The sequence below is a fragment of the Centruroides vittatus genome, unplaced genomic scaffold (assembly GCF_030686945.1).
Source record: "Centruroides vittatus isolate TY-2023 unplaced genomic scaffold, ASM3068694v2 contig_349, whole genome shotgun sequence".
Classification (NCBI taxonomy): domain Eukaryota; kingdom Metazoa; phylum Arthropoda; class Arachnida; order Scorpiones; family Buthidae; genus Centruroides; species Centruroides vittatus.
In genome coordinates, this window is record NW_027122172.1 from 2,872,279 (window position 1) to 2,897,536 (window position 25,258).

A 25,258-nucleotide genomic window follows, 5' to 3' on the forward strand; every position below is an offset into this window, starting at 1 on the left:
TCATAATTCATACTTCAATTTAAATAATAATAAATCCATTATTTAATAAAATAATTAAGTAATCTATCTTTGAAATTCAGAAAAGTTTTCAATTATTATAATTCTAATCATTTGTTGATGCAATATTTAAAAACAAAATACGGTAGAGCGTCGTTTATCCGAAAGCCTTCCAGTCGGACCGTGTCGTGCCGAATCGAACGTTTTTGATACTAGATTAACTTCTAAAGTATAATTTTTTTGTTTTTATATTTTTCAATATATTTATTTTGTTTGTACAAACAAATAATTTTTAACGATACGATAGCCTCGATTATTATTATAAAAATTTTCGTTAGGCTTAAAATCGACGAAAATTCAACACGAAGCGACACGCAACAGAGAAAAATTTCAACATGGGATAGGTTAATATATTTTTTCGTACGTAATCGGTTATCCGAACAACCCCAGTTCGCAATTGACTCGGATAAACGACGCTCTACTGTATTACTCGCCTCACCATTGCAAGCCTGGTCAAATTTAAAAGTCCCTCTGAGTGCCCATAGGGAGAAAAAAAATTAAAAAGTGTTTAATAAATCTCTTAAATATATTCCCTAACCAAAATTAACAAATAGAAACATTTATAATTGAAACAAAAATTAAACTTACGATCAAGTAAATAACAAGCACCGACTCAAGAAGGTTAATTCTCAAACTGCTAAAATCCTATTCATTTACATACATTGAGATTTGCCAAATTAATGATGAAATTATTTAACAGTTTTCAAAATTCATTTATGTTACATATTAGACAAACATCTCAGTCATGTCATAAACAAATTTTAAATAATGTGTAAGTTCTCTTATAAATTCATTTAAGAAAATATTTTAAAAATTTAAATAAAAGAACATTAAAAGAGTACATTGTTAGGATAAATATATTAAAATTAGTAACATATTAAATATGTGGGGGCAGCCGGGGGTATAAAATATCTTTGTGATCGCTATACTGCTTAATCGGCAACTTGTTGCAAGACAAGTCCTTGGTTGTCTAAAAGAATGGCCTTCAAAATGTAGTAACGAGTGGTTGGATGGACTTTGTCGAGTGGGGAAAAATATGGGTGGAAAACTGACGATTGCAAAATCAACGTTCTCTTTAACATCAGGGTTCCTGACACCAGTTATTTGGTTTTGTTATACGCAGAATAACATGCGTGATTAACTAAGGACTAGCAAAAAGTAGTTCTTAATTAAATAACTAAAGTCATTCATTAAAATAACAAATGAATTTAATAAAATACGAAATAGATAAAATACAACAACTTACAAATAAATTGAGTATGCAATAAATGAACAACTATCGATAATCCGATATGACTATCTAACTTAATAACTAAACTTAAATCTACCTAACTCGCGTGGAACATAGAGCGTGGAGAGAGAGTTTACAAATATTCTGACAATTTAAAATACCTCAATAGGTTTCTTCTTTAGTATGGCAAATTCTGTCTTCTACCGACTTAGTATGGCATATCGTCTTTAAGGAACTGCACAATTTGAGCGGGAAAATGGCCCCTTTTTATAGAGACGAGTGGCCGACCGACGGCCAAGTCCCGTCTATGATTCAATCTCGGTCGTCTTTTTGAAAGGATGCGAACTTTCTTTCAATATCAAAAGTATTCTACATCCATTATCCGACAAATTTGTTAAAGTTAACAAAATATTATTTCTAATTTTTAACATTTTTCAATTAATTATCGGCCCTAAATTCGAGATTTTCACACAAATACATCATGTTTTAATATAAAAATATATTAGAAAATGACAAAACATAATTATCTAATTATCTTCTATATCTTAATTAATGCATATGAGCAACATAGATTTAATATTGAGGTATTCCATATATTTCTACAGATTATTTAAAATGAGGAAGTTCAAATCTACTATATATCTATTCCTAAAGTTATATTGAAAACACGATAAAAGTACATTTTATTAAAGTATGAATTAATTATGTTTTATTTCTTTATTTGTAATTATACCTTATCTAAATTAAGTAAGTAAGTAATAAATCTTAAAATAAAAAAAAAAAAAAAAAAATGGAGAATTTACAAGATTTCAAGATAGAATGGTGATTCTGGGTGGTTAATTAATGATAAAAATGTCTTTAATTGTATATACAGTTAACAGCTGTGCTAAATGAGTCAACTTACTATATTTCATATGTACCATTGCATAATTAAAAAAGAAGAAAAATCAACACACATCAAAGCTGTAATTTTTGTGCGCCAAACTTTAAATTTAATTCGTAGTACAAAATAGAAAGTGTATGAATAATAATGTTGTTAATAATGTTAAAAAAAGAAATGAAAAAGTTGTAGTAGTATTTAAAAATTTTTAACAAATACCTGATAAATTCCAAATGAAATTTATATTATTATAAAACATATATAATTTGTTTTTATCTTGGACCACTTCAGAAACTAAATAACAGTTTTTATTGATTCATTTAATCTTTTCTGAAATATTAACTAACTAGCAGATGAACCTGGCATTGCTTGGGTAAAAAAATAACAGCAGCAAAGATTAAGATTATTAGATCATTTTGTACTTTTAACCCTTCTATTATATTATATTATAGTATTTGATTTATATTTACAAAGGTTATATTATGTATGAGTTTATCATACCAAATGCCCAATCTAACACAATTTAAAAATTATTTAAAATGTGTACAGTAGAAGAATAAAAAATTTTTTAAACGTATTAGATTGGTCACTTGGTGTGATAAACCCTTACATATGATAACCTTTCTTGTCATATAAATCAAATACTATAATATAACAAACATTAAAACAAAACCCTAAAGAGTTTAGTTATTTTAGCTTACCGTTGTCACATTTATTACAGTACATGGATGGTGCAAAATGGCACAAATTCAACGGTCAAGTAGACAACAATTGAAAATATATCTTAAATTTTTCAGATATCAAAATATTTTCTAATGTTAACTCTAAGAAATGATTCCATTCACAGCCAAATATCAAATGGTAATCTGCCAATAAATCAAATTTCACAAAAAAACAAACCAAATATTTAAACTCTGCACCCTCAAAATCCACTTAAAACATATTTTAACCTTATATTATGGTTACCAGCCTGCACAAAATGTTTTTAAAAAATAGTTTTCCTATTTGAATGCTACCATACCACTAGTCCAATAGAAAGGACTGTTGCAAAAGGGAACTGAAGTAAATTCGACCAAAAGTAGTCATTCACCTCCTCCTGGGGAAGAGAATGGTCAATGACAACCAATTAAAGTTGCAAACCTTAACATCTTAAAGATTTCACATGACTTGTTTAAATAAAAAATTCTCGTAAAAATTTGAGAATAATTGCTTTAATGTGATAAAGTGTTTAAATTTTGGCAACAGACTGTATGAACTATGTGGGAAGTATGTTCTCGTAAATATTGCATTTATAAAAAACTTATTGAACTGCAATTTGAAAAAATTGTAGACCTATAAATTCCCACTATCATCTGTCCATTTCTGTCCTTCCTTAATCTCAACAATGGAGTTAGGTATATGAAAGTCGAAACCAGAAATGGAAATCGTAAGAGAAAGAAAACCAGATTAACTATATACAAACTTCCGATTTGTACCACAAGTCATGTTATTTCAATTCAAAAATTTCCCCCCGAACGGAGTTAGATACATAACCAGCACAACTCAATTGCTTACAGGAAAAATATGATGTACAGGGACAAAACAGTACCACATTCTGTGCAGACAAGTGCTATGTGCTACCTGTCACAGTAAAGGCATCTATTTCATGCTATATCATTGTCACAGTAATTCAGTGAATATAATATATACATTTTAAAAATTATATTCTTTTTTGTAAGAATTATATTTAGTTTATTTTGCTAATTTTTTTTTCCAACAGATGGTGCTACATGTAAAGCCAGCAATTGAAAGTAGGCAGAAATTAATCGATATATAAAAATCCAATCAATAATTTGGGGTGGGATGTATGACATGATCTAAGTTAAGAGTATTTGAATGTAACTGCTGAATTTTGTAGCAATTGGTCGAACAGCCTAGGAGTGTATAGCGAACAAACAAACGTCCTCATTTATATATATATAGATGATTGAATATTGTATAACTTTTTCAATAGAAAATCACAAAGTCAAAACTAAAACAACTTATTTTTAACATCACAAGATACTTCAAGTACACATACATATATTTATTCTTCTAACCCTTTGGGGACTAAGAGTGTCTTTTTCTGCCTATCAGCTTACAATGAGGACAGCCAGATGATGAGGGACAGGGCTAACATATCAGACCACCCCCAAAAAATTTCTGGGGTTTTTCAACCTGCCCAGATTCAAACTTAAGTTTCCCAGAGTGGTAGGCTGACTTCTTAATTGCCTCAGCCATCTGGATGGCATGTTGGATATATTAAAGAATCATACACGTTGTTAATATTTTCTTAAAAATTGAATATACATAATCATTAATAAAAAATTTTTTGATGAAACTACTAATATAATATACAAATTGCTTTCTTAAAATTTTTATTATGACAAAACTGTTACAAGACAATAATAGTTATTAGATCAATATGAAATTATACTCTGTTTCTGACTCCATGGTCTATTAAAAATAAAAAAAACAGATCATCATCACATATAGAAGTCCCTTCTTTATTTCTACATACTAAATATTTTTTGAGCTGTCCAGCTCATCATCAGATACAATGAATTCTATCATTGGAATACTTAAAGTCCATTAGAATTTAATTTGAAAAGATTCTTGAAAAATTGAAAGTCTAATGGACTTTAAGTATTCCAACGATAGAATTTGTTGTATCTGATGATGAGCTGAATAGCTCAAATTTAGTACAGAGAAATAAGAAAGGGACCTCTATATATTATAGCATTCTGGTTTTGTTTTTTCAATATAAAACTGTTTTTGTATTACCTATAAGTTTTATTCCATAGAAATTAAAAAATCATGATATGTGAACTAAATTTGTCATACATTTCTGTAATTCATATAATTTTTCTTATTAAGTTACTCAATATAAAAACATGGTATGAACTTTCACATTTTTGTGTATTCTGAAACCGTGTCTTCTTTTATCTGTTTTTACTGTCACAACTAGGTGCATATACAGACACTGGACATTCCTGACATCAATCTTTATTTGGGAATATCTTTTTGGCCGAGATGTGTTTCGGGCATAAGCCCCTCTTGTGCTACGTGACGTTCGGTGTAAAGTCATAAAAATGTTGACTGTAATGGTATTTTTAACTGTAAATATAGATTAAACTGTAAAGGTATTTTAACAGTAAAATATTTTAAACTGTAAACAAGTGATTTTAAACAAAATGTATACATTTGTTTGTATGTAAAAACACGTAAACAGATAATGAAATTCTTCTTTACTCGCCATGTCCAATCACCAGGAACAAACTATTCTCCACAGCAGAGATGACCTTTCTTTAGAGGCTACGCCTCTGCCAAATTATGTAAAACAGTCTAAAATGTTAGAGATGTAAATGTAAAAGATGTATACATGTTAACACCACCTTACAGGATATCCTGGATGTAATGGTACGTTGTAACCTATTATAATATAAAACAATTTGTAGTATAGGAAATGCATGTTTACGTTTTATTATGTAGCTGACAGAAGAGGGGCTTATGTCCAAAACATGTCTCGGTCAAAAGGATATTCCCAAATAAAAATTGATGTCAGAAATGCCCACCTAATCGTGACAGTAAAAACAATTTCACATTTTTGTTAAACAAAGAAATTTAAACTTCTTTTATATACAGTCGATTCTGTTTAATTGGGTCACCAGTTAATCAGGGCAGCCACTTTATTGGGCCAAATCTCAAAGAATGGAAACCAAACTAATAAATTAATACATAATTTATTTGTTTAATTAGGACAACTTTTCATTTAATTTGAACAGTAGCAGAAAAGGAATTTAGCAAGTTTTGATATATTTTAGGGATCTTCCAAAAATATGTAGACACTACATACAACATACACTAATGTTGTGTAGGAGTAACGGTTGGCAGAGACAAAGTGATTTTGTCTTTTGCTCAGGCAATTCAGTTTTTCCAGAGGGAGGTCAACATAGTGAGACGTATCACACGGGGATGCCATCTGAGGCAGACCTGAATGCGAGCTGCTGACCATGCCCTGGATTGGACTGGACGATTCCCTTAAAAGTGAAAGGACAAAGATCCCCAGACAATTTTTCAAGGTCTCTCAACTGAGTTGGAAGACAGCTAGAGTTCTCTCAGAAGGTATTGTGTGCATGATTAGATCTAGATTCGAACAGCAGCCATCCAATAGTTGAGAGCAGCATCCAGAGCTGGCGGAGTCTATGAACACTCCCGCCAAATAGGCCCATTTCCAAGTAAAGGAAACTGTGCTCAAAGGAAGACCATAAGATGACTTTTGGTTGAACATGTTCTAACTAACAAGGGAGAAACAAAAATCGTTCGATCAGGAACGAACCGAATGGTCAACCCTTGTGTACGTCACTACTAATACTGTATTTGGCACACTAGCACGATGCAAATCAGTTATCTATCATCGCGAGTCTTGCAAAATTATAGTACAAATATTTTCTGTATTTTGGTTTAATAAAGCATTAAAATAGGTACCTAATTATTATTTTTTACCTACTATTTATTTACCTACATATTACATATTTTATTTTAGAATTTATTATTAGTTTGTTTAATTGGGGCAGCTGCTTAATTGGGCCAAAATAGATTAGTCCCAATGTGTCCCAATTAAGTGGAATCGAGTGTATATATATTTATTTATTTATTTACAATGACAGATTAATAATAAAATAAACTTTTAGAGATTTATAATTACCTGAAATCCTTTAAAAATGTATGTTTGTAATAATCTTCCATGGTACTTAAATATTCATTTGTAAGAACCTTAGAGTTAACTTCATATGGCTTCATAATAACAAATAAAATTATATAAGAAAATAATCCACAAATTATTATTGCTATACAATATACAAAGTAGAATATATTTAAATATTCTGAAATTAAATATACAATACACATACAAACAGAATAATTTCTAAAAATTTAATTTTATGCAAACTTGAAATTCCAATAGCATTTGGGGGCATTATTAAGTAATTTTTGTTTAAATTTGCTGCATTTCTACTATTTAATTAATAAATTGTTGAAGTTCCAAAATTACATTTTCTACAGAATCTCACTAATCCAAATCCCTGTAGTCTGAAATAGTGATGCACCAATACGCATTTTGGCTGATTAATGATTAATCAATTAATTATATATACTGTATAAATAAGTGCTTCCCTACTTATAAACATTCAAGTTACGAACTTTTAGACTTATGAAGAATTTGACCTTATGTCTAAAATTTAAATTTTAGATGAATTTTGAATTCTATTGCCACTCATGAAGTGGCAAAGAAGTCATCAACGGAGATGAGGAAATACAAGAGATAGAAGTAAGCCAGCTAGATTATATTGAACAGGACTTCTATTCTTATGAATCCGTTAAAGAACAAGAATGCTAGCAGTTTTTTTGTATTTATTTTAACATGTATCTATGATAAAAGTATATGTTAAAAAATGATACTTCTCTAACCTCTATGAAAATGTTATGTATTAATAAAATGTATGTTTTCATTTATTTCAAATCTACTTTACTCCTTTAATATCTGCACGAATGGGTGATTTATAGTTTCAACTTTAAATTGAGCGGAAATTATCGCTTGTATCATTGAAAAATTGATAAGGACCATTTTTGTAGAGAATTTTCTAATCTTCAAGTTTATATGTAACCTTTATTGTCGTAAAAGTAATAGCAACAGAGATATTAACAAAAAACCAATTTTATATCCCCTGTAAGCACCTTTTTAGCACTAAAACATTAAGTGTATAGCAGAATGCTGGGGACTTTTGACATTTTGTTTAGTATGACTAAATAAAGCGATACACAAAAATTCAGCTGGCTTAACATTTTTCCACAGCAAAAATTCCTAAATAACTATATGCATTTTAAAGCCACTACAGTACTTGGCCATAGAAATAATTGTGACAAATTGTAAAAACCTATATATTACAGATAATCATACTATTGAGGAAATTACTTTAATATCCATTCTGTAACACATATCCTAAACATACTGTATATTGATAATTCAATTGAAAAGTTTATTTTAATAAATTCTTTCTATATAACAAAAACAAATAAAACTATTCTATGAAATAAAACATGATAAAAGAAATATGTAAAAATTATTAATTCAATAATAATAAGTTTTTATTTTTGTAAAATGTTTTATAGTAATTTTGTTTCATGTACATTTTATCTAGTACTTTGTATCTTTGATTTTTTATTAATATTTGTGATTTTTATTGGGTTTTTCTAGTTAAACTGGAGAGACATTATCACCAGTCCTAATGGACTTCACTGTAATGAAGAATAACAATAATAGCAAACAAAAAGGATAAATAAAAATTAATTATTTAATCTTTCCGTAACTAAAAATTATATTGATGAATATCTAGAAAGCATTTCAGAAACAAAAATTCTGTTTCTTTCTCATATTAAAGCTTAAAATTCTTTATAAAAATTTATATGAAACTTACACGATTTCTTTTTTTAATTCTGTCTTTTAGAAGAGGTACCGGAACATCTAAATATATTATCAAGTGAGGCCGCAAAAGTTCACATAAGGTAGAATCCCGGCATTCGTAATAGTATTCTCGAACTAAAAATGACAACAAAAATACATTTATTTTTATTATTAATTTTCAACACTAGTTTATAATAGTTTTTCAAGTTATAGGCAACTTTTTATTAGTGTACTATACACAGAATGATGCTTCACTGGTAGCATTCAGTATTTTTTTTTCCAGAGATAATTGGAGATAAGAAGATGGAATTAATAACCAAATTTACAGATAAGACAATTTTCAGCACCTTGGATGACCTTGAAAATCAGCAGTTTTTGAGATACAGAACAAAACATGGTATTTTTTAAATTATAAGAAGCACTTTTAAGCCATTATATGGATAGTATGTGACAAAGAAATCTTTTGTAATACGTTACATTTTCTTAAACTTAATGATGTTTCAGATATCAGCCAGTTTCTTCTAAAAATCTAATTTCCCTTTTTCTGAAAGATTCTTTGCTGGGAACTAAGTTTATTAGATTTTGTTCTTTATCTTAGCATATCAGATAGTTGAACAAGTAAACTTTGAATAAAAAAAACTGACTTGTTACTTTTTCAAAGGCACGAAGGAGTGATCTTTGTCAATTTTGTATTTACTTGTTTCCTATGAAAATGAGTTATTGAAGTGAAGAAGCATTGATATGCTGATGGCTTTAGGTACATGTCACCAAAATTATTTACAGAAAACAAATCTTTATGCCAGCTGAAACCCAGAATGAGCACATTTTTTCTGAGATGTGTTTCAACATTAGCTGAGTTAGTAGTAGTGGAAAATGTATAGCTGAGATCCTATCAATATCTCAGTTGAAGTTTGCTCCAAAACAACAATGTTATCACAGACATACTAAGCTGCAGTTGCTGCTAATCCGTCGATTTCAATACATAACAGTGCATGAGTGTGGCAATAATCTGTAGTGGGGATATTATAAAAGTATAAATACCATTCCTATCATATCTCTTTACATCAAGAGCTCACAGGAAACAATTTTACAACATACCTTCAATTTTGCAAATAGGAACAAATTGACTACACATCCTACTTTCTTTCAAAATGTGATGTTTACTGATGAAATTACTTTTAACAAGCAATTATTTAATTTTTTGAAGACAAAGTCCTTCCCAAACGGAAGCAATTATTTATTGTGACATTGTCACAATGCCAGGCTGCAATTTTTCATCACAATGTTCTCAATTCTTAGTGTCCTGCCTCATACTTTTCACGTTAGCAACAGAATCACGCTGGTCATCTATCTAACTTCATTCAGGGAAAAATTTTTGAATTGAAATAATTTGACTTCCAGTGCAAACTGGAAGTTCATATATAGTTAATCTGGGCCTCCTGCCTCTGAACTTTTCATATCTGGTCTCAGCTTTCATTTATCTAACTCTGTTCTCAAGATTAAGGAAGGACAGACAGATGGATGGGTGACAGTAGGAATTTATAGGTTTACAATTTTTTCAAACTGCAGCCCAAAAATGATGGAGTGTTAAATACTGTATTTTCGTGGAATGACCAGCATGCCACATGCAAATGGGAAAGACCAGCAAGTCGGAAAACCCAGGATTACTGGCATGCCGGTTAAACTACAACTAAAACATAAAATTAATCATATCTAACAAAACTAGTTGTTAATTAAACTGTTAAAGAAAACATTCTTCCGAGTGCAATAAAATAATAACATTGTAATTTGACCAATTTAAAATCAGGAAGAGTTTTTGTTTACAAGATAATAAAACAATTAATGACTTATTTACATTAGTAGTTAGTTAGTCAGTATGGGCTGCACTGACCATCTATCTGGACCTTAAAAATAACACCTTTCTCACAAATTTCACACAAAGCCAGTGTTAATGGGTGTAAGCTGAGATATTTTACAGCAAGTTTCCTAAATTTAATGTGTTTATTTTTGTATTTTTTAATCAAATAACAATAAAATACACATAAAAAAAGCACTTTCGAAATTCCCAGTGTATTTAATGTCATTAGAAAGAAGACAAAATGAAGAAATTAAACATATAATCATAGTTTTTGATGTAATGCTGACAGTTTCACTGTTTTAGAATAAAAACTCACTTGTTTTTATAATGCACCCTCTACAGAGGGATATATAACCTCATTTAAACCAGAATGCTGGTTTTAATCATACAGAAATATCTGATTTTATGGTCTACCTTGGATAGACAACATGCTGGTCATTTTGCAAAAATACAGAATTCATGGAGTTACTGGAACATTACTGGAGTGAAATAAATTTCCATTATCTGCAGCAAGTTCATTAATCAACGTGTTAATGTATGGGCTGGGATTATTGGCTGTCATTCAGTAGGCTGCATTTATTTGACTCCACAGTAACTGCAAGAGAATTTTTTAATTTTTTAAGAAATTTGACAAATTTGTTAGATTATGTTCTGCTAAGTACTCACAGTTGAATGTGGATGCAATTAGATGGATGCCCAGCACATTTTGCATGTGAATCAAGGCAAGAGTTGAACAATATGTTCCTAAATAAGTGGATGGATCAAGGTGGTCCACTTTCATTCTCTGCTAGATCTCCCAATCTAATTGCTGTATATTATTTCCTTTGGGGATGAATTAAGAAATCGTTTACTTTCAGCATCCTTCTACTGAAGACAATGTGAAAATCATAATTCAGAAAAGTTTTCTTAAGATTAGTAGATGTTAATTACAAAATGTATTAAGTGAAAAATAAATACCTGGACATGCCAAGAGGATAAACAGTTTGAGCATCCAATTTAAATAAATTTTGAGATGTACTTTTATTACTATGATGTCTCTGTTATATAAAGCTTTTTGATAAATAAACTGCCTAGTTTCCAGCATAAAAACTTTCAGGAAAAAGAGAAATTAGATTCTTAGAAGAAGCTGGCAATATCTAGAACATTGTTAGGTTTAAGAAAATGTGACTTATTATAAAAGATGTTAATTTTGTTTCATACTATCCATATAGTGACTCAGAAGTGCCCTTATAATTTAAAAAAACCCTATTTTGTTCTGAATCTCAGAAACCATAGATTTTTACATTCATAATTGTTCCCTTGTCTGTTCTACAAACTTTGCTATCAGTCTCTTTCCGAGAAAAATCTACTGAATAGTACCAATGAATCATCTTGTATATAACAGCTGAAAAAGTAAAAATATGAAGACTTATTAAAGTACAGTGGTGCCTCGTATAACGTACGCCTCAAATAACGGACACTGCAAACAATGGACTTTCTGTTTGGCCGTTACGTGACTCGAGTAACGAACTGGCTGCGAACAATGGACTTTCCAGCATAGTTGGTGACTGCTCCATGGGTGCGTTCTTTAATAGCGGTCGCTCCGCATCTCCGCTACTACGGAAGTGCACTGCTGTTTGTAGGCATTTAGGAACGACGGTGAAAGAAAGAAAGATGGCAGCGCCTGCACTTTCGATAGTATTGTGAAGGAGGAATCTATAATTCTAAACTATGAGCTTTAAAAGGCAAAAGACGGGTCCCAATTGTAAAATTTAACCATAAAATGGATTATTTGTTGAAAGAGCATTCAAAATAGCCTCGAAAAAAATTCGTAAAGACACATCACCGCGTGCGCTAACTCGCGCTTTCACAATTTCTAAATTCTCATTCATAAAACCACATAATGGACCTGGAAACGAAACTATCTTAGCCATGGAGGACGCCATGTTGCTTTCCACCGTAAACTACTGCTACAAGCGGCCGTTTTTGCCGTTCGACGGCGTGCACTCTCACCGGAATTCGGGAACGTGTTCCGCAGGAATTTTTTAACGGATGTTGCTCGCACAGAGTTATGTGGAGGAATGAAAGAACGCACTCCATGTTCATTTCTTTATGATACAGTACAGTTATTTTATGCTGCGGAATGAATTAGATGTTTTAACATGTATTTCTATGGGAAAATGCGTTTCGTATAACAGACATTTCACTTAACAGACGTGCACCTAGAACGGATTAAGTACGTTATACGAGGTACCACTGTATTGTAGTAATATTGTTATTATTAATTAATGTACAGGACATCCACTTAAACATCTATCCAAGGGCAAAAGATATCTTTCCACATTAAACAGTTATTTGCATTTGGTACAGTTGAAAACTACTTTATTTCCCCTAAACATCATTTGAACAATGAAAATATTCTGAACCCCCATGATTGCCACCCTTAAGTAACAAACAAAATATACAACCCACAAAAATCAGAAGAAAAACAAGAATAAAAAATAAAAAAATTATTTATAAATACATAGATTTTTTACAAAAAGATTTAAATGAATACAAATTAAATGTAATAAATGTCAAAATTATGCACATTCATATTATGATAAAAGAATGATGTGAAACATTTAACCTAAAATTAGGAGGACACAAGACAAATTTCAAATTACATGAGTAAAAACAAAAGCAACAATAAATATTAACAATAATATATGTAAATATAATGCATCATTTTTAAATCATCCCTTAGTTTCCATAGAGTGAAAAGAATTATTTATATAACAAATATTTTAAAAAAGTGATGTATTAATAATTAATATACAAAAACAGAAAAATTATGAACAACATTTTGTCTTAAAGAAGATTTAATTCAAATTATTGCTAATTTAATGTAATAATGTCTATTATGTTTGAGGAATATCATTCCTAAGTGCATCTTATCCACTTTCACTTAATTTTCAGTATTCAACAAAATCTTCTAAAGCTTGAAATTTGACAATGCAACATTGGTTTATAAACCAACATGTAGAATGAACATAATGTCACTATTAGCCAATGGGATTATAATTTCAACAAAGAATTGGGAAGATGTTAAAGTTTATAAGATGGATAAAACAAGTTGGATTACTTGAAAGTATAGATAAGACACAATTTGAAATGTCATTCAATTTTCTATATTAAATTTTTATGCTATAAACTTGTTTTTAATGATGAAAACATTTTATGACAATCAGTGTCATAGCTAGGGTTATTGATGCCCAAGACAAGATCCTGATTTTGTTCCCTCAAAAATTCTCTACTAGATATATTGAAATAGCCTTACACTATTATTGTGCCAAGTTAGCAACAGCTCCTAGTGTTCATAATCATTTAGCACACTCTCTCACAATGGGCAGCAAACTTAAACTGAGGCTTTTTATTATTTACTAATAAAATTCTCTATGCAATACTAAGAATCATATTGTGGATTGTGCCCTCTGGATGTGCACTCCTGGTGTATGCCCATTTTGCTAGACCCTAGCTATGGTGCTGATGATAATTCTTTACGTTAATAATTAGATAGCATAGATCAGCGTTCTTCAACCTTTTCACACCTGCGGACTGGCAAAAATAGGAATAGTAATCTGTGGACTGCACTGCTAAGGGAAGCAGTCCAATCACAACCGCTTCCATTAACGTGCATGCATTGCTTACGTTAATTGTTACATTGTTAAAATATGCAAGGACAAATTATTATTTACCCAAATTTTGGGAAATATCACAGATAATGCAATTAAACATTGTCCTAAACTTCAAACATCTTTAGATGGCGCCTAACATCTACCTCTAATGCCAAATTGTCTATTAATTATTATTATTATAGCCATTTCTCGCCCGATTATATTCGGCTTTGGTCGGTGGAGTCCTAAACTTTCTCTATTTTTCTTCTCTATATTTTAAGTTGACTTAAATTCAGTTAAAACTGAGGTTATGGTATATATGTATGATTTATTAGAATTCCAATTTAAAAAAAAGAAAGATTATAATCAGTTTTTTAGCTAAAAAACATAGTAATTAGGGCAAAAAATTCCTCATATTAAACCGCATTTAAGAATTCCTATAACCTCAAGACATAAATAAAAAAATAAATAAAAACTGTTTATATTAATTACAAGTTTTCCTGCCAGTTTACAAAATTTTTTGCAGACTAACAGTAAATTTCCATGGACCGACACCTGTCCACAAACCCAAGGTTGAAGAATATTGGCCTAGATGATACAAGAATTTTAAAAAGCAGATAAGACACAGTTTGAAATGATGTGCCTTATTCTGAATTTAACTAATTTACTGTTTTCATAATACATAAATTACTGAAATAACATAACTACTTACATGGCTTACTTAAATAACCAAATTTATGCATGGTTTCCATAAAAACAACATCACTAAATATGGAGCGATCTAGTACTACTCCTTGACCTGCATAACATCAAAAATTTATTTCATCAGAAAGTTGAAATATATATATATATATAATATTGTTAATATAAATTAAATAATATAAGTTTTATTAAATATTAACACTGTTCAATGTTCAAATAAAATTATCATCCAAACATTATAATCTAAATATGGAAACATTTTCCACTTATATAAATTATAAGATTAAAATGAACTGAGTTAATTAACTTCATAAAAAGTTATTTAGATTATAAAGTATTAAAAATGGAATTAATATTTCTAAATCATTAATAATAAACTAATTTATTGAATTAAAACAATAACTTATTGCATTTAAAATTTTTTATTCTATCAATGGGATATTTTAATATCCCATTGATCAACAGATCAACAAATAACCAGTAAAAACGAATATTAGTTTAAAAAATGGTGAAACGTGATAAATCTGAGATTTACACATTAATTTTTTAAAATTAAAATATGAATATTTTGCCACGCAATCAAAAAAGTTCCTATTCCAGAATATTACGCATTGTAAAGAGCTTCTGTAACTTGATTATTCTACCTATTCTGATTGAAAAAACTAAGATTTATATCAGAAATTTCTTTATGTGAGATAACCTCACAAATATTTGATACTGTTTATAAAAAAATTAATCATAAGTTTTTTTTATAAAAAACAATGGTTAATACAAAAAATTAACAAGAAAAGATAAATCTGTTTCCTTCTAATTTGTTTCTTTGAAGATATGATAGCATGTTATAAAGAAAAGCAAATACAGTAGAATCCCAGAAACTCAACATTCTGTAAAACCCATTGTGTCATCTAAAAAGAGGAAATACTCATGATCTAATTTTTACTTCTAAAATTTAACATTAGGATTAGATAAGTTATTGTTCTTTACTGGCAACACTTGATAATAGCATCAATTCCAAATATTAACATAGGATATAACTCTTTTCCTAAGATACCACTGCAAAATGTTACAATGCAAATGTCATTAATTCAAAAGTAGCCACTGGATAGTCAATATTTATTTAAATTAAAAATATAAAGATTCGCTATGTGTAAATACTGGTGTAAATTATATGGACAATAATACTGGTGTAAATGCTTAACACCAGTGTAATTGTCCTGTTAATGATTAATGTCCACGTTGACAAAATATATAATAAGATGTCTTAATATATTTATTTTTGATCATTATTTTCAGAGTTAATTATATCAACAGACTTTGACAGAAGTATTTAAAGAAATGGAAAATCATCTCGAACGAAACTGATAAGTGAAGTTGCACAAAATAACTATCAGATTGGCATCTCTGCAAAATATTTACTCCATGAAAATGAAGACATTTATTTTTACAATAAGTCTTTTGGCAAGTCAGTTGCCCATTGAACTCTGCATGCTATATATTAGGTAAACTGTCAAAATCTAGGTTTCAATGCATCCCGTTAAAGTATCGCATTTCTATCATATTCTTTTGTATCAATCCCAACTGGCACTTTGTCATTCTAATTATTCAATCTCTTTTTTTTTAAAAATTGACACAATAATAAATATTTACATTTTGTTTATTTGAATAGAAAAAGCTAATTAAAGACAACGAAAATGTGAAATTTAAGAAAGTAATTGTGCATATCCTAAAAATAAATGGTGTATTGGCCAAAAATCTGTAATTAAATGATTTATTAAATACTAAAATGCTGTCAATCCTGATATAAGAGAAAATGTCAATATGACTTTCTTAAAAAAAAAAAAAATTAATTTATATTTTTAATGTTAATAATTTATTAAGCTTTTAATACTTTTTGTATTTCATATATTTATAAGTTATTTATTTTGATTTAAGATAACATTTTTTTTTGTTTTAAATTTGGATTAAAAATATGTTTCAATTTAAATTTGGAAAAAAAAGAGGATAACTTGCCAATGATTTTCCATATTTTGTAATTCTATATATATTTTTTAAAAATGGTATTAATTCTTATGTTTTTACCATTGTTGAAAAACTGTTATAATTCCTAGAATCTCATTTAAATTAAAAATGTAAAGTGTGTTCTTTTGAAACATTCTTTCTTCTTGTTTAATTTCAGCAAACTGAAGAAATCTGAAACAAACTGATGAAAGCACTCTTTAAATATTTTAATTTTAACTATACCATTTTGTTGTTCATTTCGTTTACAACATTGCTTTTGAACAAATTTAAGTTCACTAATTACATAAATTTACGTGAAATCCAAACGTTGCATCTATAAGGATTTTCCATTCTTCTAGGTCATATAATACTAGTTCATAGATGCTTTCATAGGTATCCCCAATAGACGCATGGATACTCAACTAGTACGATCAAGGACTTTAAAGAAATTAATACAAAGTTATACAGCCATTAGGAAAGACGACACAAAACCATATATACGAGCAATCCTGTCAGAAAGCATCCACAAACTCGTAATACACGGACTAGACGACGATCTTCCAGGATATAAAAACCAAATGATTTTCCTTTTGCGTTACTATTTTATAGTTAAATGCAATACAATACTACTTGTTTAAAGCATTCACAAAAAATAAATATTTATCCTATTTTTGAATGCACTAAACATCGAAAAATCCAAATTTTGAAATTTCCTCAGTAAACGGACGAAGCTGACAACGGCTGTACCGGTGCCAAAATTTTTCGATGCCAATAAACTCGTCTCAGTTTGCCCGAAACGACAATACTGTTACATCCTCACTCGACAATACACGTGTATTTTACAGTCACTTTTTAGTTTAATAAGTAGCGCACGGAGACAATTGAACCGACTTTCTTTATAAAGGTATACTCCAATAACCACCACCTTATAAGTTGCTGAGGGAATTTTAATTAAGAAAACTAACGTTTTCGATCTATTCCATAGATCATCCTCAGGTTTGAACTAATGAACAAAAATAATTCCAAAGAATGGAACACCAAATATTTAAATTCAAAAAAACCGACAACGGAGCAACTAATTAAAATTAGAATTAAAGTGCAAAAAATACATAAATGTAAACTAACAAACACATAACAATACCAAGGTTATTAGTACACGCTAATATCATTTTACTAATAACCTTGGTATTGTTATGTGTTTGTTAGTTTACATTTATGTATTTTTTGCGCTTTAATTCTAATTTTAATTAGTTGCTCCGTTGTCGGTTTTTTTGAATTTAAATATTTGGTGTTCCATTCTTTGGAATTATTTTTGTTCATTAGTTCAAACCTGAGGATGATCTATGGAATAGATCGAAAACGTTAGTTTTCTTAATTAAAATTCCCTCAGCAACTTATAAGGTGGTGGTTATTGGAGTATATATATTTTTACCGAGTACGTTTATGTTCAATATTTTATAAAGGTATTTTAACTTCTAGATTAATATCTAAAAAAGATTAATGTTACCTATGGTAGCAAACATGGCGGCTCGTCTCTGAAACAATGGGGACGCACGTTCTAACCTATTCTAATAAATTACCATAATTATTACCAACAAAATTATTAAATAGGTTAGGTTAGAACGTGCATCCCCACTGTTTCAGAGACAAGCTGCCATGTTTGCTACCATAGGTAACATTAACCCTAAAAAATAACGATGATCTTAACATATATACTTGCCGGTATTGAGTAAATGAGCCATAGCATCCAGATACTGTTCAAATCTCAGGACATACATAGAAATCTGAAATTTGGCAACATTACTATTAGTAGGATCTTGGTAGAATTTCTTGACGTCAAAAGTTCTGCAACGGGGAGGTAATTGATCATCTAACTGTCTTAGATCGTAGCCGTATTTGTTAATATACAGACGGTCCATGGTGGGTTCTGGAAAGTATTTCATATCGAGTTCATCAGCAAGAGATGAAGCAAATGTCGACTTTCCAGCTGCAATGGGACCGTCTACAACGATTATTTTAGTATTTTCATCGAATCTATCCAATGTATTATCGATCCAACCGTGCCAAAACTTATATTTTTTCGTCTCGTACGGCCAAGGTTTAGGTCTAACGTAATTAATATCTCTCATCTGTTTGCTACATATAGAACGTTTAGCGATAGAAATAAATGCTAATTGGGTGTTTCGTAACTTTATATTATTTGCTAGGCCGGCAAAGCGACCTATTATCATCTTAAAATTGGACATTTCCCACCTTCCGACTCGATTTTCACGGATCTTACTTTTACTTTTGATCTTGAGAAGCGCCACCTGAAACATTTTAATCTGTAACAAATTTTTAAAATGTATTAATATATTTTTCTAAAGAACGTATTAAACGTATTTTAAAGTTGTATAATAATAATAATCTAATTTTTTATTTTTTAATTAAAATTTATAAATCTACTTTAGTAAACGATTGAAAAATTTATTTTTCTCGAATTTTGATTCCGGTTTTTTATAACTGTTCTGGCGCATTTTTAACGCCATTATGAATTCGATAAGGCTCACAACGAAAGAGGCGGGATGATATGTGGTCCGGCATATACGGATCAAACCACTTATAAAAATTTGAGGTTCTGCTCTCGACGCGAAAGCAGGTCCCGCAAAATGGCAGACTGATACTGTACGTTTGAAATGTCATTTATTCGGACGGGCGAGCGGTTAAAGTGGCAGCCTACCGCTCTAGAGACCCGGAATCGAATCCGGACGGGTTGAAAAATTCCTGGTTATTTTTCGAGGGGTGGTCCATCCGGATATGTCGGTCCCTGTCCCTCACCACCCGGCCGCCCCATTGTGGGCCTGGCCAAACCCCTATTGGGCTTGCTATAAGAGGGCCACAGAACGGAAAAAGTAAAAAAAAAAACTCATTTATTCGAGCGTCTAACGCCCTTCCCACTATTTTTTTTTTTTTGTAACTCTTTTCACCCTGTGGGCACTAAGAGGGCCTCTTTTTAGCAAGCCCATTATGGGTTTGGCCAGCCCAAAATGGGACGGCTGGGTGGTAAGGGACGGGGACCGACATATCCGGATGGACCACCCCTCGAAAAATAACCAGGAATTTTTCGACCCGTCCGGATTCGATCCCGGGTCCCCCAGGGCGGCAGGCTGCTAACCTTGACCGCTCGGCCATCCGGCAACCCCTTCCCACTATTAGAACTTATTTCCTCAAAGGACAATAAATATAAATAAAGCGTTCCCACATTGTGCAAATTTGATATAAAGTACCCTAAAATTTCGTAGATACTATAAATGCCAATTTTTAATTGTTTATACATAACAAATAGCTATTCGCATAATTTCAATGCTGTTATATTTTTCCCTTGATGCGAATTTAATGAAAACTGTAGCTATTATTCTGCAGTGGCGTGCCGTCATTGGAAGCGATGGAAGCGCCGATTCCACCTTCCAATGACCTTCCCTTGTATTTTATAAAATATAAATTTTCATATTTTAACGTACTTTGAATTAATTAAAATTAATATTTTATTATAACTGCATTACGTATCTTTTACAAATTTCTATACTACGTGTGAAAAAAAACGATAAGATTGCTATTGTATATTCGAATAATTCGGTGGCGGAAGGAATGTCGAAACCGGGTCAGTCTCCACTCAGACAGATTATATAGGCATTAGCACATGCGGTTTACAGTGCACCAACCTCACCCGGTTTAGCCGGTAGAAGCGACACACTCGTAAAGAGTACAGCTTTATATCCCGGAGCGGTTGTGGGCTGTTATCCGCCTGCCCGTCAACTTCCAAGCAGCCAGATTATAGGCATTGGCGCATGCGCTTTACATAGCACAAACGTCACGGTTTAGCTGGTAGAAGCGACACACTCGTAAAGAGTACGCGACTTTATATCCCGGAGCGGTTGTGGGCCGTTAGCCGCCCGCTAGATATTCGGCCACCCTCGCCCGATTATGCGAATCACGAGCAGACTAGATCGACGGCGGGCAACCCGCGGGCCAGCTACGGCTGGCGAAAAGTTTCTATCCGGCCCGCGAGATCTTTAATAGATTATTAAATTGGAAAAATAACTAATTAATAGTTATTTTTCCAATTCTTTGTAATTTTCGGAAACGATAAGAGAAATAAATGTAGTAATTAACTTTTTATTTATTTATTTCGTATTTGCAGACTAAAACAATTACGAGTCACAAGAAGGCGTCAATTAACTACTACGGCGCGGAAAAAAACGTAAAATTTATTCTGGCCCGTGTTATAAAAAGGATTGCCCACCCTAGACTAGATTTATAACAACCCAACCGATAGGAGTTTACTGGCACGTTTTTATGATAGTTCCGTATAGTTGACGGGAGTTTAAAAAAACTCCATTAAAATATTTGATATATTTATTCTGCGTTTATTCCGCTCTCCCATCTCATATTACTTACGGATTTCGATGTTAAACCAGTGATATTACGATTTAGTATGTCCCATCTGTAAGGGGATGCAGAAAAAACGTGTACAATTCTAGTACAGTGTTAAAAATTAACTGTTACTTTGGCAGCATCATTTACAACCAAATTTAATGAATGAGACGTACAGTACATACAATGGTACAAAAAAAAAAGATCTAGAATTTATTTTCCTTAAATTTACGATTTATATATCCGTTGTCATAAAAATTTGTCTTTCCACTGTTTTCCCAAGACTACAGATATTCGGGTACAAAGTAACCGGTTTTGACTTATTTCTACTTAAGAAGTGACTAAATAATTAAGAGATTAGGGAATGGGGACATAAATAAAACCCTGTTGAAAGAGTCAGAATTTTACTTCAACAAAAGCTTAACAGAACCAATCACTCGCTCGGTACAGTGGGAAACTGATTTCCGTGTACACCCGGTATTAAAACGAATTAGTTAGAAAACGAATGACTATTAAGTTTAACATAGTTAGATTTTTACAGCTACGGTGAGAAACGTTTAAAATTTACAACAGCCCCGCGGCGTCCTTTGAGATATACTAGTGACGCGACAAAAGAGGCATTCGACATCGACCGGTATCGGCACCCTCGGGATTTGGCACGCACACACTCACTACACACCTACCCGGACCGTCACTAGTTCCATCCATTAGCTACTCGTATCGAGATATTTGACTAAGTGGATTGTTTTAAGATTTAAAAAGTAAAGACTATTTTATGTTATTTTTATGTACGTTTCTTTACAAAGCTATATTTTAATTATAATTTTCTTTAAAAGTATATTAATACAATCGAACAATACATTGTACCGGGTATGTATATCCACCGCACATTTTATTTCACCGAGTAAGTTTTTATAATTTATTTTTAATTTTAGCCCTTATATCGTGGCTAGCGATTCGGAATGTAATTGCGATATTAAAAATACATTTAGAGAAGTCTACAGTTTTTACTGGCTTATCGAACAAATGAATACGAATGGACCCTAGACCGGTGATTCTTAACAGGGGGGCCGCGGCCCCTGGGGGTCCGTAAGAAGTTTGCCGGGGGCCGCCAAATTATGCAAAATTTCCTTCGGAATATAATAAAAAGAAAATTGATGTATAATCCGAATATCGTATTGAAAAGTGAAATAAGAAAGATAAAGTTTTTCTATTTAGTTTTTATTTATTTATTTTGTATTTCTTCCTACATACAACTTTGTTAGTACGGAAGAAATAAATGTAAATATGCTACTTACACCGCAGTATTTACTTCTTTTATTCCAAAGCAATTTTAAGAAACTATTAATGCTTGGAATTTTAAAAATAATTAGGAAAAATAGTAGGCTTTGAAAATTTAAATATTTTTGCAAAAGATATGCAAAATTCTTATCATAAGTGGGCGTTTTAGTTTTAGTTTAGTTTTAGCATCGACGTTGGATCGATTTATCGACGTGTTTCTTATTTTATTTTCTGTTAAAAATTAATGAGTTTTCGTGTTTAATTGTGAAGTTTGAATGTTATTTAAATAGATAATGAAATAATAAAGTTATGATTTACATTTATTATATAAAAAATAAAGCAATAATAAAAAATCAATTTATTATAGATAAATTATCAAATATAAATTATCATTAAAAAATGGGGGTCACAAAAAAATTATGAAATATTTGGTGGGCGGCGAGTATAAAAAGGTTAAGAACCACTGCCCTAGACCATCACTGACGCGCAATTAACTGATTGCCCCTGGAAGTCGGCTTCTTACAGAAACACAGCTTCCCTGTCATCAAATGTCACGGCACGCCACTGTTATTCTGTGCAATGAAGGCAATGACGTCACTGATAACTTAATTATTTTACTTGTTCTGTTTCTGATTTTTTTGTATTCCATGGTAAAAATGTTCCTTTTTATATGTAAAGGGATATTTGAGCTGTATTTATTGCGCATGGTTTTTGTAAACTTCAAACTCCCATTTTCTCTTCGTTTTATCAGGGAGAAAGAAAAGCTAAGTGATCGTCGAAAGCACTATATTGTGTTCGTAGTCAAGAAGAATCAAGTGCGACACAATTTCAAGTCATTAATTAATAAAATAAAAACATTTATTTATGGAAGTACCAAAGTAAGGACCTACCCCAGCATCATTATTACTTTAGATTAGATAGTAGACAAATGGACACCATTGAGTTTATAGGTCTGCAGTTTTCAAATTGCAGACCTATAAACTCAATGGTGAATTGCATAGGAACTCATAAGTGGAAATGTCACTGTAAGTCAATAGGTGGCTGTACTGTACCTTTTACCATCTCACATGACTGCCATGTGATCTTTCTGGAACAGGTTCTACCGGCCTTACTTGAAGATATTCCAGCAAATGTGAGACACGACATATGGTTCCAACATAATGGGGCACCTCCCCATTATGGAATGGATGTTCCTGCGCATTTGAACGGGTCTTTCCCGCATTGATGGATTGGCCGCGACGGACCGGTTCTCTGGCCCCCACGCTCGCCTGATTTATCGAGCCTTGATTTCTTTCTGTGGGGGACCCTCGAGGCTATGGTGTATGATTCGCCTGTTGAGTATGAAATGGATCTCGTGGCAAGACTCGTCTGCACTGCTGCTACAATCAAAGAAACTCCCAACGTGTCTGGCAATCAATGCTCCGTCGGTGTCAATCGTGCAGTGCATCTGATGGTGAAAACTTTCAGCCTCTGTTGTAGCATTATGAACTGGTACGCCATTTGTACTAATTATGCCCAATAAATGTTTCCCATTAATCACTGTTGTGCGCTTTTTCAGATCTACCTCTACCACTTTCCCTTGACATTTCTAGTTATGGGTTCCTATGCAATTCTCATTCCTTTAGGTATAATCCACCTCCCCTAGAAGTTTGTCGGTACAATTTTGAGACACCCTGTATACAGTGGGTAATTTTTACATTGGTTCCAAAACATTCCTATGTCTTTCAGATAGGAATGTTTTGGGACTTTCTAGTGAAATATTTCATTTCCGATAAAGATAATAGATATTACAATACGCTTGTAGAAAAATAATCACTCACCACACCACAGTAACTTAAAAAATTACGCACATGGAACCAATATACGGTGTGATAACATAGAAAAAATTTCGAAAAACATTGAAAAAACAAACGTTTTTGAACCCATTCTGGCCTCTGCTTCAGGTTAGAGAGCCCAGAAAGGGTTTGAAAACGTTTGTTTTTCCAATGTTTTTCGATGTTATCACAGTGTATATTGGTTCCGTGTGCATAATTTTTTCTTGTAGAAAAGTACTCAGAATTTCTAAAATACATTCTTTGTTCTATTTTCACAAACCTATCTTCATATTTCTAAAATTAAATGACAAAATTGACCTCCCCAAGTGTATTATTACTAATGAAGACAGCTGCTGCTCTTTTACAGCCATTCTTCTCAGTTTATGAAACATTGTTTGCTTGAGCCATAGTTACAGCTCACTGATGAGTCACATTATGATCTTACGATGCATTTTATGTCTAATCAATGACCATGACTCAAAAATTGAGAAACTTTGTATTGCCCTTAAAGTTTTTATCGTCATTATTCAAATTTATTAAATAAAATAAAACTGCCACTGTATCTTCATTGCTTAGCTATGGTGGCGGAATAGTGCACATTCAAGATCCAGCACATTGCTAGATCTTTAATGCATATCATTAGCTGCATTCTTATTCTGGGAAATACTATAATATAATTTAAAAACCTATTTTAATAGTTCTCATATTTTCTAAATTTTGGATAACTTTTACCTCTATATATGAAATTTTACATCTTTTAATATGATTTCACTTCATAAAATATAGAAAAATTTAAAGAAAAACTTGTAATATGACATAAAATAAGTTAATATGAATATTTATAAGAGTTACAGAGCTATTATTCAGAACTTTTATTTAAAAAAATTTAAAATTTATTTAACAAAATC

At 31.3% G+C, this 25,258-nt stretch overlaps 1 protein-coding gene across 1 annotated transcript in view; it reads right to left on the minus strand.

Annotated features, from left to right (window-relative positions):
* ND-42 (NADH dehydrogenase (ubiquinone) subunit ND-42) overlaps positions 1 to 19,140 on the minus strand; it is a 48,581-nt gene extending 29,441 nt beyond the window's left edge. The window contains exons 1-4 of the mRNA XM_067269294.1: positions 18,563 to 19,140; positions 14,855 to 14,941; positions 8,663 to 8,784; positions 6,895 to 6,983 (exon numbers count right to left, since the gene is read on the minus strand). Of these exons, the coding sequence (XP_067125395.1) occupies positions 6,895 to 6,983; positions 8,663 to 8,784; positions 14,855 to 14,941; positions 18,563 to 19,088 (824 nt within the window). The 5' untranslated portion in view covers positions 19,089 to 19,140. The remainder of the gene's footprint in view (positions 1 to 6,894; positions 6,984 to 8,662; positions 8,785 to 14,854; positions 14,942 to 18,562) is intronic.
* Positions 19,141 to 25,258: the final 6,118 nt, after the last annotated feature.